The sequence below is a fragment of the Telopea speciosissima genome, chromosome 4, assembly GCF_018873765.1.
Source record: "Telopea speciosissima isolate NSW1024214 ecotype Mountain lineage chromosome 4, Tspe_v1, whole genome shotgun sequence".
NCBI classification, from domain to species: Eukaryota; Viridiplantae; Streptophyta; class Magnoliopsida; order Proteales; family Proteaceae; genus Telopea; species Telopea speciosissima.
Window position 1 is genome coordinate 19,012,698 of NC_057919.1, and position 18,625 is coordinate 19,031,322.

The 18,625-nt window shown below is 39.0% G+C and overlaps 2 protein-coding genes across 3 annotated transcripts in view; one reads left to right on the forward strand and one right to left on the reverse strand.

Moving 5' to 3' along the window:
• The window catches only part of LOC122659637 (bZIP transcription factor TRAB1-like), a 9,057-nt gene extending 8,492 nt beyond the window's left edge, over nt 1–565 (forward strand). For both annotated transcript variants that reach the window (XM_043854732.1, XM_043854733.1), the window contains one exon: nt 165–565. In XM_043854732.1, coding sequence (XP_043710667.1) covers nt 165–180 — 16 coding nt within the window. In that variant the 3' untranslated portion in view covers nt 181–565. The remainder of the gene's footprint in view (nt 1–164) is intronic.
• Nucleotides 566–3,128: 2,563 nt separating this feature from the next.
• LOC122658492 (THO complex subunit 5B-like) lies at nt 3,129–16,829 on the reverse strand. The gene is made up of 8 exons (XM_043853478.1): nt 16,560–16,829; nt 13,056–13,346; nt 7,482–7,818; nt 6,614–6,951; nt 6,251–6,510; nt 5,308–5,920; nt 5,093–5,227; nt 3,129–3,501 (listed from the first exon to the last, which is right to left on the reverse strand). Exons 1-8 carry the CDS (start codon nt 16,752–16,754, stop codon nt 3,235–3,237), a joined length of 2,436 nt encoding a protein of 811 aa, XP_043709413.1. The 5' UTR covers nt 16,755–16,829; the 3' UTR covers nt 3,129–3,234.
• Nucleotides 16,830–18,625: the final 1,796 nt, after the last annotated feature.

Sequence of the window (18,625 nt, forward strand, 5' to 3'; positions counted from 1 at the left end):
ATCTTATTTGATATTTAGTTGGAAGACTACCTTATTTTATCCTTGTAACCTTCCATCACTAATTAATTGAGGATGGATCAAAATTTGTGCCTTCCGATTGGTATGTTCAGTGGAGCAAGTGGCTGGATTTTTTTTCCCTAATTTAGTTTCTTTGCTTCCCACAGATCTTGGAGAAGATGAATCAGCAAAGAATACCCAAGAAGCTATGCTTGAGAAGGACACAGACTGGCCCTTGGTAGAGTTGAAAGATTGGGACTGTGATCCAACAACCTCAATGTGCAGAGTGAGGCCGTTCACTAAAGTTCAAGGATTGGTCTGTGTACTGGAAATCTGCTTGAAATGTTACTATTATATCGAGGGTAGTTAGCTGTACATATAGAACGGAAAGGAGTGGTGTGCTGTATATTGAGTTGAGAGTAGTAATATCTTGTTGGTTAAACTTCCCCATTAGTACAGTTTCATCTTGCTTCTCTGTTGATTGAGTTAGGTAGTGTAGGAAGCAAACTTTGTGGTGCAGCAGCTGCAGTTTAATGCTACATCAGAACGCATCAACCAACCACTTATCGTCATAACCCAGCTTCTTCTCTTGTTACATCATGCCTCTAGACTGGGCATCCCTGATCATGTGTGAGATGCATGCTAACTAGCTCTCCATCAGGATCTCTGTTTTTTTTATTTTATTTTTTTAATTGGGAAGGGGGGTCTTTCGGCAGTCACTCCACTGGTTAATCTTTGTAATATCATCAGATTGGTGGATCTTGACATTTTCATGTGTTGCCGTTCTTCTGATTCAATAAACTTATGAAGTGGAGGTGCTTTTATCTGACTGTTGAGCTCATGGTGTCTTCAATTTAGGTTGGGAATCCAGGTTCATTATGTTTACCAATATGCTGAGATTTGAAGATGTTCCTTTATTCAGTGGAACGTAACTTTCAAGAATTGATTGCACCATATGGTCGTTCAGAATCTACTGCCTCAAAGTTACCAAATAAGCTTATGAACTATGTGACATTTTTTTTTACCTCGTCTCCGGAATTTGATTGATATGTGGGTGAAATAGAACAAAGATATACAGCAAGGGTGCAGACTCTAACTCTAACCCAGCGCTTGGATTGGGTTCTTTCTGCATGGGGATTGGTAGGCCGAGGTGCTGTGTACTCGGTGAAGAATTTAATATGGTTATTTCTCCACAAGTACAGAATCTTTGCTAGTTTTATGATGGTGTGTGCGGAAGCAATCTTCCACTCATCCCGAGAAACCTGCAGTTGACCCATAAAGCAAGGTGTACAGTGTAACCAGTGTAGATGAACAGCTTCTGAAATGCTGAGGGAATGCCTTGCTTTGTAGTCTTTTTTGCTTCCAAGATCTGGAGTTTGTTGCATGACCACTGCCCTTTTCCTTAAAAGACATTGATTACTCTCCAATTTGAAGTCCTGACGTTCTGGAATGTCATGTGTTAAATTGGGTTGAGTTTCTTTTTGGGGGGCATGAGTTCATGGTTAACATCTCTGTCGATTGATTTCCACTTCGCGTTCTTGTCACTGCTTGAAATCTAACCCCAATGATAGGGCCCAATGTACCAACAGAAGTCCCTCACCTTTCTCAGCATCTCCAACAGAGGAAAACTCTCTTGATGTGCATAGCGGTTGGTCTCCCTAGACATCTTCCAAAGAGTCTTGCCCCTGAAGGCATTAATCCATATCAAGTGATTGGTGGCTAAAACATATCCACATGCTTTTCATTAAGAATTTTCTAAAGAGCACGAGTGATTTTCCATTTGTTACCAAAAAACATCTTGTTTCTACCTACCACCTGATCAACGAAGCGCTTACCACATCTTTATGTGGTTGATTATTCTGTGCCTCGTCATTGCTACAACTGCACAACTTTAATTAGTTGATGAGACCCATAAAGAAGTTTCTGAATCTGCCAGCAGGAGCTTTGGTTGCCAGTTGAATCTGAAATTGTAAAGGCCAACGAATTTAAGAAGCAGGATCAACTGAAAAAGAAAATTTTATTCATATTAGAACTTCGATGAAAACAAACAGACTTAAGGTGTCAATTTCCTAAAGGAGTTCAAAGCTAACGTTTTGTTTATTTTGTTTAATTGTGCAAAACTCCAGGGAAGGAACTGGTGATGACAAGGATTGGGAAGAAATTAGCCAAAGAGAAACGTAGTTTTCACACAAAAAGCCAATGATCGAGGTTTAAAACATCCATCACCTCGATGTTTCTTGTTAATGAACTAGTACTCAGTATGATTAATCCTTGCCATTACCAGAATTTCAGTGGTTCACCAATTGTACGGTCCAAAGAGAATTGCCACAACCCAGAACACTATGGGCCTGTTGAAACAACACTTAAATAATTTGGGTTCACATGGATGCTTGAGTTTAGACTGAAAGATCTTCTACTGTGCTTAGAGTTGACACCAACTTCACCCAAACGTGCCCAAGTCATTACTCTCCACAAGTTGCACCAACTTTTAAAGATCATTAAACTTGAGCCATCAAAGCTGCCTGAAATCAGTAGAGCCTGCATAAGCTCTCTCTACAGTGAGGCACAAGACTGATTGGTAAGCAAACATGCGAATGAGTGGCATGCAACCAGTAGGGAAAGCTGAGATACAAGGGCAAGTAGGAATCTCAACAAACGTGCACCTTTGAAATAAAAAATTCTTGATTTGGGGACCTTAGATTATTATCAATGTTTATGCAGTAAGCTGCTTTTATACGTGGTATGTGATAACTCAAAATGGATGCTTTTGTGCCATTTTAGGTTAATTAAGAGGAGGAAAACAGTCATTTCATAAATCCACGAGATGAAACTAACTTGGTCCCACTATTATTAAAGACAGAGGACAATATTTACTCATGCTACAGAAAAAGCAAATTGAAATCATTTCTTTGCATATGGAAACAAACCGTTACTGAATTGCAAAAATTGTCAAAAGCAAAATACGAGTCTCATTTCCTACGGGGTTACTGACAGATTGAACCTTAATAACTTCTATTTTTTTCCCTTTTCTGTTTTCCCTGGGGGGTTTGTTGAGGAGGGAAGAATACACCTGAATTATGTTAGCTTCAATTATCCTGAGAAAAATAAACCAAACCGGAGCTGCATGGTGAGAGGATAAGACAAATAGGGCTCATATAAGATCATCTTAATCTGATCTAGTTTGGAACCATAAGAGCGGCGCAGGCATGGCCAACTTTGGACACCTTGATCTGTGCTCTAACAAGGATAGCCAAGAGTGCATTGTGCGTCTTTCCAAGAGACCATCTTCCTTCTATCTCTTCCTCTAAAAGATCTAGAAAGCATTGTTCCACTAACTGGCTTGCACAAACCAACATCAACCACTGAAGTACCCTTCCTCGTTTGAGAACATGGGGATTCCTCATCCATGAAGAAGTCAAACAGCATCACAAGACAACACACTTGATGAGCCAAGATGTTGTTTTCATAATCACAAGGCAGCATCTTAAGAATGTGAAGATTGACCTGGAATACAACAGGGAAAACATGAACCCATCAAAGAAGGAAACTAAAAAACAAAATACAGAAAAAAAACATAAAGAATTTTTGGTTGCCTTCCAGTCTTGAGTAAGAGTTTTTCATATTCCAAAAAAGATGAAAAAAAATTTGAGAATGCTCCCACAACTAAAATTGGCATTGCACTTATCATGGATGAGCTAACGAGGAACATTCAAGATGAGGTGTAGTGGTATATGCTTTTTGCTAATGATATTGTTTTGCTGGATGAGACAAAAACAGGGATTAACGCCAAGTTGGAGTTATAGAGATCAACCTTGGAATCACGAGGTTTTAATATAATTCGATCGAAGACAGAGTATATGGTGTGCAATTTTTGCCCCATGAAGATAATGAAATGGTGAATATTAGAGAGAGAGAGAGACCTCAAAGTGATTATTTTAGATATCTAGGGTCAATCATAAATAAAGAAGGTGGTATAGAGGATGATGTTTCACACAAAATTAAAGTAGGATGGATGAAGTGGAAAGGTGCGTCCAGAGTGGAGTGTGATTATCGTATCCCTCTAAAACTCAAAGGAAAATTTTATAGGACCATCATACGACCGGATATGATGTACGGGGCAGAATGTTGGGCAGTTAGGAAACGTGATATAGATAAACTAAGTGTAGCAGAGATGAGGAAGTTGAGACGGATGTGTAGTAAAACTAGGAAGGATAAAGTAAGCAATGACCATATTAGAGCTGAGATGGGAGTTGCCCTAATAAACGATAAGCTGCAAAAAAGGCATTTGAGGTGGCATGGCCATGTTCAAAGGAGGCCTTGGGATGCCCCAGTACGGAGGAGTGATCTGATCCAGAGTGAAGGAACCAAAAGAGGTATGGCCAGGCCAAAAATGACCCTAGGAGAAATAGTGAGGAAAGGCATGCATAGTTTAGGTCTTGTTTAAAGTACGACCTCGAATAGAGCTGACTGGAAGGCAAGGATCCATGTAGCCGACCCCATTTAGGTGGGTAACCACTGAAGAGTTGTTGATGTTGCTGTGCTCCTTTATTTGTACTTGTTTATCGTTTTTGGCTTTTCTCGGATCCATGAACCCGACCCCATTTAGTTGAGATAAGGTTTAGTTGTTAGTTGTTGTTGTTGTTGTTGTTGTTGTGGCATTCCACTTATATGATTCAACAAAAATAAACCAGGGGGTCTACACATTAAGGGTGGAAATTATTAAATGAAACCTATGGAACAAGGACACTGATACATGGTGTTTGATAAGCTAATTTCTGTCAGGGAAAAAAAAAAGCAACACAAGTGTCAGTGTCAATGTCCAAGTTGGATAAGGGGCATCTGGCTTAGCACAAATTTGAAAAATTGGACTCCCTTTTCATGAAAAAAAATAATAATAATAAATCTTCTTGTTACATAGAATGGAACACTCAAGGGAATTTGGCAACTTGACAAAAACAATAAGTGACGGTATAAAACAGGAGTGGAGATATCACCATTCCATATAGATTTGAATAAGCTGACCAATTTAATGCAATGAAATAACAACCATATTCAGATAAGTAGGATTTAGTCATTAAGGAGAAAACAGATTTACCTCTGCCTCCATGGCACGGAGTTCATTGAACCATTCAGAATCATTCCTCTCATAAGAACTTTCTCCTGGAAGAGCACTATACAATGCAAGAGTAAAAACAGGAGGCCTTAGAGGATATTCCATGCTGATCTTGACCTGACATTTAAGAAAAAGACAAGGGTTAAAATACCGGATGCAATGATAGAATACAAACAGAAAGAGATAAATTTAGCTACCTTGGCTTCTAAATTTATAGCCCTCTCAGTTTTTCCTATTTTCCTGTTTAAAACCAAGCAGAACTCTTTTACTCCATAGTCCTCCCATGAAACCATCTTATGGCATCCAATATTAGCTGCACTTTCTGGCTCTCGCTCAAACTGTGAAGCCTCATCCAGATCACTCTCATCATCCAGGGTGAGTTCTAAATCCTCGTCAATTTTCTGGAAACTAAGAGATTTTGTTTTTTTAAAAGTAGGAACAACACTCTTGGAAAGCAAAATCAGGCGTCTAGAATGCTCAACATCAGTCACTTTTGATACAGGGGTCTTAGCATCTGGGAGCTTAGTGTCATTTATGATGGTTGGAACCTGAACAACAGCTGGTAATTCCCCATCTTCCCTTGCACTCTCCATCTCTTCCCTCAGTGTGCCAGATCTTCCCTCGGTATCAAGGTCCAAAGGCTCTGCAACTTGTTCCAGAGCAACAGCAGGCAAAGAAGAAACCTGATGAGGTGAGGGCCCCACAGATGACCAGCTTTGCAAATTGCACAAAGGATTATGCGAGGCCCACGGAACATTTTCATAAGTCAATGGAGGCCATTTAAGCTTCATTAAAAAATCAAGCTGTACCCTGTAAGCCAAAAGAATATTTTGAACTTTCAAATTAACTCATACCTTACCACATGGGCAAAAGAAACACTAGACTCATAAAATTAACACCATTTAAAAAGAAAAAACCATTAGAATAAAAAGGCACATCATATCCAAAGTCCCAACTAAAATGAAACAACAATAAAACCACACATCATGAAAATTTTTCTAAAAAAAATCCTCAGCACCAAAGACGACTAAAACGGCCTATGTCCTGATTGTTGCAGTACTTTGCTGTACCCCTGAGAAATTTAGTCTATTAGATTTCTCAACTGTCCAAGACTCCAAGTTATACAGAGCAGTGACTCACGCAAGAGCCATCTGAGCCTTTTTCCGAGAGCGAATTCTCTGCACAACTGTATGTACCCGATTCTGCTGGCGGTAAAGAGACAGGCCAGAAATAACTGAAGCACTTTTAACTGTTTCACTGCTTGGAATTTCGGAGCTAGTAAGCAGAGGAGAAGCCTCTGGCAAGAAATCAATTCCTGCCAAATGTTGGGCCCATGTATATGGACAAGAGATCCTCTTTTCATCAAATGTAACAGCATCACCAGCAATGAGCTTAGCAGACTGCGTCATATCAACCACAAATTGTAATAGTCAGAGGGAAAGAACAGATACATCCGTCCATACATGAAGATATCTTATGACGTGCACAAGCGAATATCATTACCTGGTGAGGAAGCTCAATGCCAGCGTCATTGGGGAATAAGTTACATAAGATGTTTGTCTCTGGTCCTTCATGGGACCCTTCAATCCCAACACATACAACATTCAACTTCAGCAAGTATTCAAACTTAAGACTGATCAGTTTTGATGGCTTGGATTCGGAAACCTCCTCATCGTATATATGGAGGATGATTTTAAGAGGATGGGATTGATAGATTCCAGCTTGTTCCAGGCTCTCCCTGCCAGGAACCTTCTTCGGTCTCTTTCTTCTTCTCTGGCCATCATCATCCTCATCAGGTGCATCATCTTCCAACCTATAGGTGTCTGTGTTCGTTGAAGTGCCTGGTCCATGGACATAAAATTAATTGATGTTCAAAACTATGACAAGATCTGGAGTTTTCAAGACATATGGATAGGTTGATAGCAGAGTCAAAGAGGCGGGACTTGGCACAATGGTAAGGTTGCTTGATTGTGACCTAGTGGTCGCGGGTAGGAGTCAGGAAACAGCGTCTCTGCGATGCGGGGGTAAGGGTGTGTACACTATGATCATCCCCAGACCCTGCAGTGGCGAGAGCCTCATGCACTGGATACACCCTTTTTTTTTATAGCAGAGTCAAACAAATAAGTTGAATGATTCAATGAAATAGTCAAAAAAATGTTAGACGAGAACCCACATGGTAAATCACCTACCATTGGGTGTTACTATCAATTCTATACTTGGAGAAAAGGAAAGAACAGTTGGAGAGATTCTGAAAGGCTTGTGTGCACTAACAAAATTTAAAAAAAACACTCAAACTTCTAGCAAAAAAGAGTCAGAAAATTTAATCGTCATTTACAGGACCAGCTGTATATTTGAGGTGGTAGTGAATTACCAGCATCCTTAGTTGCCTGCTGGTGGGCAAAAGCCTGAGCATCCTTCATACTTCCTACTATCTCCATATCAACGTTCTCTCCAAAAGCTTCCTTCTGAGCCAATAACTGGGAGTAAATCACATAGAGAGGAGGTGGAAGTAATTCTGCCGAATGGTGCTGCTTCAATTTCTTTGTATGCAGGACACCAAGCTGATGCTGCACTGGCAAGGATGCTTTCTTAAGAGACTTCAAGTGTGAAGGGAGACTTGACAAGAACTTCTTGCGATTTGCAATGGTCTCCAGAAGATTTTTCTTGTGCTGCTCCAGTTTCTCATGAAGTTTGCAGAGTTCTTTTCGCTGTTTCAAAGGCAAAGAAACATACTAATTAACCATAGCCAGAATGAAAAAAATATATATATAATAGAATCATGATTCGTTTCTAAAGGCTCCACTAATATCAAAATAAGAAAATTTTGCAATCAATCTCTGACCAAGATGCACAAAGACCAAAAAGAATATATTAGGCACCCATTCAAAAGGCCGAATGAGAAAAAAAAAATTAAAGCATGTAACACAATTTGGCATGTGCTAGCAGCAATATATGTAGCTTCAATATATGCAAACTTACCAAAACTTTTTTATTAATAGCAGATTTTATTCAATCAAATAATAGGCCTGCCACCTCAAAAGTTATAAGAGGACACACCAACCACGCCACTATCCCACATCCACTGCCCTAGATATGGCCTTAAAGAATTTAGAAAAGCTCCAATTTTTGCCAACAAATCTACTGCAGTCTCCACTATCTAGCTCTCCATTAGAACGAGTATTCCAATGAGCACACATTTCTCATCACTGAACTGGTCAACCCAGCTGATTCTAGTTTTCAAACATGTGTATGGTTGATTTGCAGCATCAAACAGATATCATGAGGAATATAATATGAGACAAGAAAAATTTTGACATGATGATCCTACCCTGAAAAAAAACATTTGCTCATCCTTAGAGATGCAGATGCAGATCTGTCAATCAACATTTGAGCCTTGTTCTTACTTCTACAACATTGTCCATCAAGGACTGCATGCTTTGTTTAGAAAGATTTTTTCTTTCTTCTACTGGCTATGCCGATCTTCCTATCTCTGAGGGTTTTTCTTTCTATCAAATCAAACAGTCAAATCAAGATTAAGGTATTCTGTAACTTCAGGCGCATCAAGCAAGTTGGGTAGAGGTTGCAAGGTAGTGTGAAAGGACTAGGCATCAGAGGGAGTGAAATCTTTAATGAAGTGGATATCCTAAAGCAAGCCTGGTGGTGGATTCAAGCTAACATCTTTGCAGGTTTCAAAATTGTCCCACAGGCAGAATCATACATGGAAACAACCAGCAAAGTAAACTGATGATATCTCCCAAACGATAAGTCTGATCAGCCCCAAATTAACAATACTATTAGGTCTCCCTAGGGTCTTCAATACCCCAAAAGTTTATCCCAACCAACAGCAGGATGGAGAGATATTGTATGATCAACAAAAATAGAAACTAGGTTTCAGAATTAGTAACCTAGCTGTAACTTCACATCAACAAAACCACTCCCCATCAAATTAACAACAGAACATCCACTCAATAATTGGATTAACATTATCAAACCCAAGGTAATCCAACAGACAGAATCGAACTCAAGGCCAAACTTTAGAACCTAATATATGCCATCAATCTGATGGTTAAAGTAAGGGAAAGGAAGAGTAGAGATCTCGACCATTTTAGACATTAAAAGTGAAGATCTCGATCATTTTAGATATATTAAAAGTGAAGATGGTAAAGTACAAATAAGGGATGAGGACATTAAGATGAGATGATAAGGTTATTTCTGCAGCCTACTAAATGAAGACACTTCGAGTATTAGTGTTCCAGAAGATTGCATTACCCATCAAGACAACACATGTCGCAGATATATACGAAAAATTAGGGTGTCTGAAGTAAAAGAAGCTTTAAGATGAAAGTAGGCAAGGCACAAGGCCCAAATGAGGTCCCAATAGAAGTGTGGAAGAGCTTAGGAATATGAGGTTTATCTTGGCTAACCAAGTTGTTTATTAAGATTATGAGCACAAGGAAAACGCCAAATGAATGGAGGAGAAGCATTGTGATTCCAATCTACATACATAAAGGTGACATTCAGAGCTGCAATAACTATAGAAGCGTAAAACTAATGAGTCATACTATGAAATTATGGGGGAGGGTTATTGAAACCCACCTGAGACAAGAAACTACCATTATGGGGAACCAATTTGGTTTTATGCCAGGAAGATCCACGACAGAAGCTATTTACTTGCTTAGGAGACTCATTGAAAGATTTAGAGATTGCAAGAAGGATCTCTATATGGTCTTTATTGACCTAGAAAAAGCTTATGATAGAGTCCCTAGAGAGTTAATCTGGCAAATACTAGAGAAGAGAAGTATTAAATAAATATGTGGACATTATTAAAGAAATGTATGATGATGCGGTGACAAGTGTAAGAACTATGGGGGGCCAAGGTAGAGAATTCCCATTAAAACTGGGTTACATCAAGGATCAGCTTTGCACCCTTATTTGTTTGCACTTATCATGGATGATTTAACCAGAGACATTCAAGATGAGGTTCCTTAGTCTATTCTTTTTGCTGATGATATTGTTTTGGTGGATGAGACAAAAGCAGGGATTAACGCCAAGTTGGAGTTATGGAGATCAACTCTTGAATCAAAATGTTTTAAGATTTAAGATAAATAGAATGAAGACGGAGTATATGGTGTGTAACATTGATTACACTAAGACAGATAAATGAAGACGGAGTATATGGTGTGTAACATTGATTACACTAGGACAGATAATGAGGTGGTGAAAATTGATGAGTGAGATTCTGCAAAGCGATTATTTTAGGTATCTGGGCTCAACCATAAATAAAGAAGATGATAAAGAGGATGATGGGAGAAGCATCGTGGTTCCAATCTACATAAATAAAGGTGGCATTCAGAGCTGTAATAACTATAGAGGTGTAAAACTAATGAGTCATACTATGAAATTATGGGAGAGGGTTATTGAAATCCACCTGAGACAAGAAACTACCATTACAGGGAACCAATTTGGTTTTATGCCAGGAAGATCCACGACAGAAACTATTTAATTGTTTAGGAGACTCATGGAAAGATTTAGAAATTGCAAGAAGGATCTCTATATGGTCTTTATTGACCTAGGAAAAGCTTATGATAGAGTCCCTAGAGAGTTAATCTGGCAAGTACTAGAGAAGAGAAGTATTAAGTAAATATGTGGGCATTATTAAAGAAATGTATGATGGTCCGGTGACAAGTGTAAGAAACTAAGAACTATGGGGGGCCAAGATAGAGAATTCCCAATTAGAATTGGATTACATCAAGGATCAGCTTTAAGCCCTTATTTGTTTGCGCTTATCATGGATGATTTAACCAGAGACATTCAAGATGAGGTTCCTTGTCGTATGCTTTTTGCTGATGATATTGTTTTGGTGGATGAGACAAAAGCAGGGATTAACGCCAAGTTGGAGTTATGGAGATCAACTTTTGAATCAAAAGGTTTTAAGATTTAAGATAAGTAGAGCGAAGACAGAGTCTATGGTGTGTAACATTGGTTACACTAGGACAGATAATGAGGTGGTGAAAATTGATAAGAGGGAGATTCTGTAAAGCGATTATTTTAGGTATCTGGGCTCAATCATAGATAAAGAAGGTGATAAGAGGATGATGTTTAACAGAGAATTAAAATAGGATGGACGAAGTGGAGAGTTGTGTTCAGAGTGTTGTGTGATCGGCGTATTCCTTTAACACTTAAAAGAAAAATTTTATAAGTTAAGAAGCATCATATAGATAAACTCAGTGTTGCGGAGATGAGGAGGATGCTGAGATGGATGAATGGCAAAACTAGGATGGATAAAGTAACTAATGGTCGTATTAAAGCTGATTTGGGAGTAGCTCCGATACATGATAAGCTACGAGAAAATCGTTTGAGGTGGCAATGTTCAACGGAGGCCTTTGGATGCTCCAATACGGAGGAGGGATTTGTTTCAAATTGAACGAACTAAAAGAGCCAAGGGCAGAAATGACCTTTAGGAGAAGTGATGAGGAAAGACATGCATAGCTTGGCCTTGTAGTATGACCTAGAATAGAGCTTATTGGAGGGCAAGGATCCATGTAGCCAACCCCATTTAGTTGGGATAATAAGGCTGAGTAGTTGTTGTTGTTGTTGTAAACTAGCAAATAGGCCCCCATGCATGGACTACTTAAAAGGACTAAATGATGGGCTTAAATCTGGCCCATTAAGTGGACCAAGCTCAACCACAAGGACCCAAACTGGGCTGCTCGATGAGGTAGGCTTGCTGGCCCCTCTTCTCTTCTTCTTTCTTTGAACTACATCAGCTCTGCTCGTCATAGAAGAAACTCAGCCTCGAGATTTAGACAGGGAGGCGGAAACACCGAAACAGCAGTTACCTTGAAGGGAAGAACTCCTTCATACGCCCAAGGACTGGCCTGAAGTTTCAGGCGAAAGATCCTCATAGTTAGGTCTCTGATAAATGATAATCAACTAAAAGGCACCCGAACAACAAGTGATTCCGGGGGGGGTGTTAACCAAAGAAGGTTGAACCTAGCGGAAGAAGGAGAACCAGGTTCTTGTTGCAGTCGATTCTCACAACAGAAGGCACTCTCAGATCTGGTATTCTAGGGTTATCGCCCAAGAAAGGAGGGTTATTGCCCAATAAGAACAACAAACAAAATAAGGAAAGTGAATATGAAAGAGAGATTAAGAATGAGAGAGAGAGAGAAAGAGAGAAGGAATGAGTTCGTTCCTCAGGGCAAAGGAAAAGGAAGGAGTAACGAGAGGGGAATCAACCAAACTGGCCACACGCTACTCACAACCCAACTTCAACTCAAATCTTCCATTCAAATCCATTGTATGTGCTTGCATATAAATAAAAGAAATCCAACTTAATATGGAAACTAATCTTAAGCAAATCCCTATGTATCCAACTTCCTCACAAAATAATTAAATAAAAGATTACACATTATCTATCCCAATAAAGAAAATAACTATCCATCTACCAAGCCCCTTTGGACTGGTTACATCTTGGATTCTGTCTTCAAAGTGGGTCATTCTGGTCCTGCCATGCTACTGCAACTGCACCATAATCACTTGATAAGGCCACACATCTTCTATAATCAACTCAGGTATCAGATGTGTTCACCTTTTAGCTTGAAAACTCCTAAATGGGACCAATAAAATCCAGTGAACCCCAGACTAAAAACAGCTAGTCAGCTTCCACGATACCCATCACATATTTAATGATCAGGTATATTCAGGCAACAAAAAAATCTAGGTACATAGATATGCATCAAATTAAAGTACATAGTTTCTACAAGTTAGTGTCTGCAGGCAAGAGAAAACAAAAATTAATATTCATTACATAGACTTTGTAAGTGCATTATCTGACCTGTCAACTAATTGAAAATCACTACCTTCTTAAATATCGAAGGAAGTTAAACTTCCAAGGTATTGTTACTGCTTGAATAAGCTTTATGTACTCATTTACTCAAGTTACCTGAAAAAGCTCGAAATTGAGCCTCTGTAGCATGAGATTATGAGAACTGTCATTTGACATCACAGTTCCTTTAATATCTTCAGGCCCACTACTGAAAAACTCTTCCTCGGGTACAAGTTCAATATCTGGATGCTTCGACTTGAAATCTTTGCAAGCCTTTATGGCCTTCAAATAGTGATTTTTTTCATATAACAAGTTGTGAAGCTGCAGGGTAGTAAAGTCTACAGGTGGTTTGGCACGTTCTGTTTCCGCTTTTACACGATCTTCTTCTAGCAAGATGGAACGATTTATCTACAAGAAAAATTGTTTGGTCAAAGAAGGCTGTAAGGAACTATAAGATGAAGAAAATCAGCCTTTACATTCTGATTAATGCATTAATCAACAGAACTGCATGGCACAAAATGGTAGAAAACAAAGGCCACAAAAGCATATGGCAGAAATATAAGAGTTGAACAGACATCCCTCTTAGAAGAAAGATGGGATATAAGTGTCTGTTCCGTCAGAAGTTTATGAACAATCCACATTCGACAAGAAGTTTTATTGAGACTATGCAGGCTGACTGGAGTACTGGACAGGATGGATAACATTGGAACACCAAATCTCTCACAAAGCATAGTTGTCACGGCAGTTAGGCGACCCAAGGCAGTGGAGAGGGTAAAGAAGCAAGGCGACCAAGGCGCCCAAGTCGACCAAAGCACCTGGACGCTTAGGCGGCGCCTAGTCAACACCTTGACAACTATGTCACAAAGAAGGATACTTAAGAACATATATCCAGTTCCAAAACTTTCTTTCATGAATTCATTAATAAAGGTTGTAAGGACTAGGGGTAAATGAGCTTGGGAAGGCAGATTAGACAGGGAAATAAAAGGTTAATTCTCAAATATGTTTGGACTCATGAAAACAAGGTAAAAATTATGTATTTAAAATAAAACAATGGAACCAACCAAACATGCCATGCATGAGACCAAATGTCTACCAGTGTTTCTTTCTATTCCTTTTTCCCTGATAAGTGGGCAAGCATCTGCACATACCTGCACCAATGCCCCTAAGTGCATCTTGTACTTGCAGATGTTAGTAAGTGCAAGTTTAAAAGATTTAGATTTTAAACTTGCACTTAGTTTCTTCCCCCTTCTCTTTTGGAGAACAAGCTAGGTTCAAACATGTGACCTCACGCTCAATTTGGAGTACAACCAACTAATTGACCAATAATCTTGAGCCCTAGACTTTGCTAAGTCATCAAATACTCACAACAATTAAACATCTTTTTCAATGCTATATTTATTTGTTGAAGAAAGAAAAAGAAAATCATTCAGAAGCAGAAGATGGCATTAGGTGCTCTTTTTCCCTAAACTTAAAGAAGGTGAAAGGAACAAAAAACAGTAAGCATACAACTTAGTTTTTCTAGAGATGAAGATAAATGAGCTATTTATGGATGAATTCAACTCATCAGTGTTGTTTTGGTTTAAGAAATTTTTAAAAAGTTCCAGTCCCAATAACCCTGTAAATGCCCAAATATCAAATTAAATCACATGAATAGCCTTATAAGTTGAAACAGCCTAAACAGAATTTGCCAAGAGCATTTTAAAACCCCTAATGTAAGCTTAATTTTTCTTTGTCAATTAGTTTGCATATAAATTTCAGTAAAAACTCTGCACTAAATAAATGTGTCTCTCCTATAAAAAGATACATGCAGTGAGTACAAAAAAATTAAGTTCACAAAATATGTGTCAAAAATGCCACTTGATTCTAGGTGCACATCAAAAATGTTGTTATGGGTTGATATCCAATTTAGTACAAGCAAGAAAATATACACACAAATCCTAAGGACCTGTCTTTCCCTTCAAATGTCTATAAGATTCTTTCTTTAAATATCCCTAAGAAACTGCAATGAGTATTAGAATCCATCAAAAACTACATCACCTACCAAATGATAGAGGTCCATTAAAGAATTTGTTTCTCACACCACCAGAGATAACCCCCACTTCACCCTTGAGCCTCACAAGGTGAAGCCAAGCATTCCAGTATCTCGCACCACTTTGTAGTGTATGAATAAATTATCCATATTCTCCTCCACTCCCTCATGGATCATAAATGTCTTAGCCAAATGTGTACTCTTTCCTTAACAAGTCAACACTTTAATAAAGGTTGAACTCTCATTAGAACTGGTTTTCTCCAACTCAGTTTGAGTGGAATATTTCTCCGAACTGGCAGGTGAGAAAATCTATTAGAAAGACTTGACAGAAATTTGCCTCTGCTGTCCTCCTTCCAAATTCTTTCATCACCACCTTCACCTCTAACCAAGGTTTGTTTGAGGACTGGAATAAAAAGGAGCATTCTTCCATCTCTTGCTCATTCGATCGTATTCCAAGTGTATGCCCAGTATAGTCTTCACACCTGAATCTCAAAAATAATGGCTGATGACCAGCTCATTGTTGGGTATTCAAATAGAATAGAATTTTGAGTATACGTTTACCAAGTTTTCCACTCCTATCATCCTTCCCATTCTTACATTTTTCCCCATTGCCCAACCAAATCAAGTTCATTGCAAATAAAATTTATCTTTCATGACAAATTCTGAACTGACTAGATATTTAATTCTTCATTAGAAATTATTCCTCACATGCAATTTGCTTTGTCCTCCTGGATTTTTAAACTTGATCTACCCCAAGGACATGGCAACACTACCATTAGTCTGACTAAGATTATCAAAACTGCCCAAGTGACATGTGCACACACAGATAAACAGGGAGAAGAGAAGGGGAGGGGGGGGGTTACTCTAAGCATTGTTTTATCAGCCCCAAGGACATGCCACCGCAGCCCACCACCATTAGTCTGGTAGAGATTATCATCAGAACTACCAGCAAACTTCAATATAGCCCCACTAACTCTAGCTTCCAGGGTCGATTCAAAAGAATCTCTTTTTGCTCCCATCATCCAATCATCCTCATGTAGTCTTCCCGTCCTTCACTTTATGACCAAAACCAGAAACAGCAACAATCATGCGGTCCCAATTGATAGCAATGGTTTCTATTCATTCAGAAGGAATCCCAATTGGACATTGATCTAGCTGATACTCAATGTAACCATTAAATAAATAAACGCTAAACGCAACATGGGGTCCCTAGTCCCTACTAATCTAGCCTCCATGGAAGGAAAGGGCAGAACTTGATCTTTATTTTTTCGTTTACAAACCCTATTAAAACCCGTCCACGGACACATTTAAAACCCTTTAAGACTTGTAGTAAGGAAGGTATCAAATTGGCGAAATAATAAATTTGCTTCTCTCAGTTGACGACATTTGAGATCCCGCCTATTCGACGTCTTCTTCAAAGCTCGGGAGGATTCCTCCGTCCGGAAACTACGATTTCCACTAGTTTCTTAAAAAAATATTGATGGCTATGACCGTAGAGTAACTTAGTCACTAGTTACATTAGACATGAATATCAGGGAGATCGAGAGACGGAATTGCAAAAGAAATAATGGGAATTCTGATAACTTGGGAACCTGACGAAGATTGACAAAGTGGAGAGACATCTGAGTGACGAGCTCCCTGAGTTCCGATTTAGGTTTCCCTTCCTTCTTTACAAACAGCATCTTCGCTACGATCTCCTCCATTGAAGTTCGACTCTCTTCCAGCTGTTCGTACGCCTTCTTTTCCATCTTTCGAGCCGGTAACGCTTCCGCCATTTCCTCCTCCATATGGCCTCTCACCTGCCGCTGCTGCTGCTGGTCAAGTTCCAGTGTTCTACTTCCACAGCTCTACTCCCCGTGTTTTATGACTGCTTTTTACCGCGGTGTTTATAAGGCTATGTTGGAATGACAGTTCAAAAAATAGGGAATAGGCCCAGTTGGCTGATTCACAGTTGGCTGATTCATGCGATGACTCCCTAGAATCACTGAGTTTTCGGATCTGAAGGCCGGTTTTAGGGTTTATGGACCGATTCCGGCCGATTCAATTCCCAAATATCCACAATAGAGGGAGAGTATATTGCAACAACCTCATGTTGTACCCAAGCTTTATGACTAATTCTTTTCCCTTTGTTTGAACTTCATTAACTCCAAGGGGGTAGCTTAGTTGGCAAGGATCAACATCTCACAGTTAAGAGGTTGTAAGTTCAAGTCTCCTTGGGGCCTACCTATCCCCTCCCTTTCCCAAAAAAAATTTGAACTTCAATACCAATTTGATCATGTTTAATGATAGACTTGATTCTCTCATAATATATTGCAGGAAAAATTCTTCCAAAGCATACATGACATCACATGTAAATAAAGAGGATAGAATACTTATCTGAACCATAGACAAACCAAGGCTGATGACGGCCAATTCAACCACCAAATATAGAGTTACGAACCTAAAAATACGTGGAGAAACTTAAGGAATCGGTAGGTGTGAGTCATGCCACTTGTCACTCTCCTTAAGATCTTAGTTCCCCTAACTAGTGCAACAAAATTGGTGTGAACTGGTCTCCCAAGAGAAATCTGCCCCTATCGTCCCTCTAGTCCACATGCACTCGCTGATTAGGCCACACCAAGACACTTTAGAGTTGTGTTCAATTAGACACAAAACAAAATATAATTTGGGATTGTCTAAAAGCTGTGTTTAAATGGACTTAGCAACCTCTCTATATATAGGAGAGGAAGAGATTGGAGGTGTCTCCAAAAGAGAGGGATTTTAAACTGAATAAAAACTTCAAAGCCACCGTTCAAGAAGACACCTTTGAACCAAATTCAGCTTTACTAGGTCCTCCTAAATGTCTGAGACTGGATGGAAGGTTGGGCAATCGTGGGTTTGATTTCCTGGTCGTCTTCTTGGTGGTGTCAACGACGTCCTTGAGGTTCTGAACGCTCTTTCTGCAACTCAAAGAGGCGAGCAAGTGGTTGAGTTGCTTCGGTTTTGGGAGCTAAACGTCTTCGAAGGCTCTCGATTTGCATTGTAAAGGGAAGCAGAGGCGGCGGTGGCGGTGCTGCCAGGGCGAAGCAGCGGCGATGGAGTATTTTAGGTTGAAGATGAAGGAAGGGTATTATTGTAAATTTATTCTAATGATTTAGTACAAGGGTAAAATAATCATTTTACACCAATAACTAACAGCAGACTAACACCATTAATGTAGAGGGGGTGATCTGAGTATTTTCAAATTTCAGGGATAATTCGAATTTCGACCCATTTTCAGGAGGTGTTTTGTAAATTTTCCTTCTTTAAACTACTTGACTATGAGCGTCCATGGAAGAGTTTTCTATAACCTTTGAGTAAGAAATTATATCCCAAGGTAGATTTTTCTAGAATAAAAAACATAATTTAAACAATCATGAAATCAATGAAGCTATCGTAAATCAGTAATTTCATTAGGAAAATTACCAGCGAATTGAATGATCTTATTTTTTATAAACAAAATCATGAGAGATATGAAAATCGAGAAAATCAATTTCTACTTTAAATAATTTTATTTTTTGAGTAGAGATAATAAAACCATTGCTTTAGCAGCTTGAAAGAAATTTCGAAGATGTTTCAAGTATTGATCCATGCTTTAAAAAAAAAATTAAAACATCATCAATATACACAAGACATATTT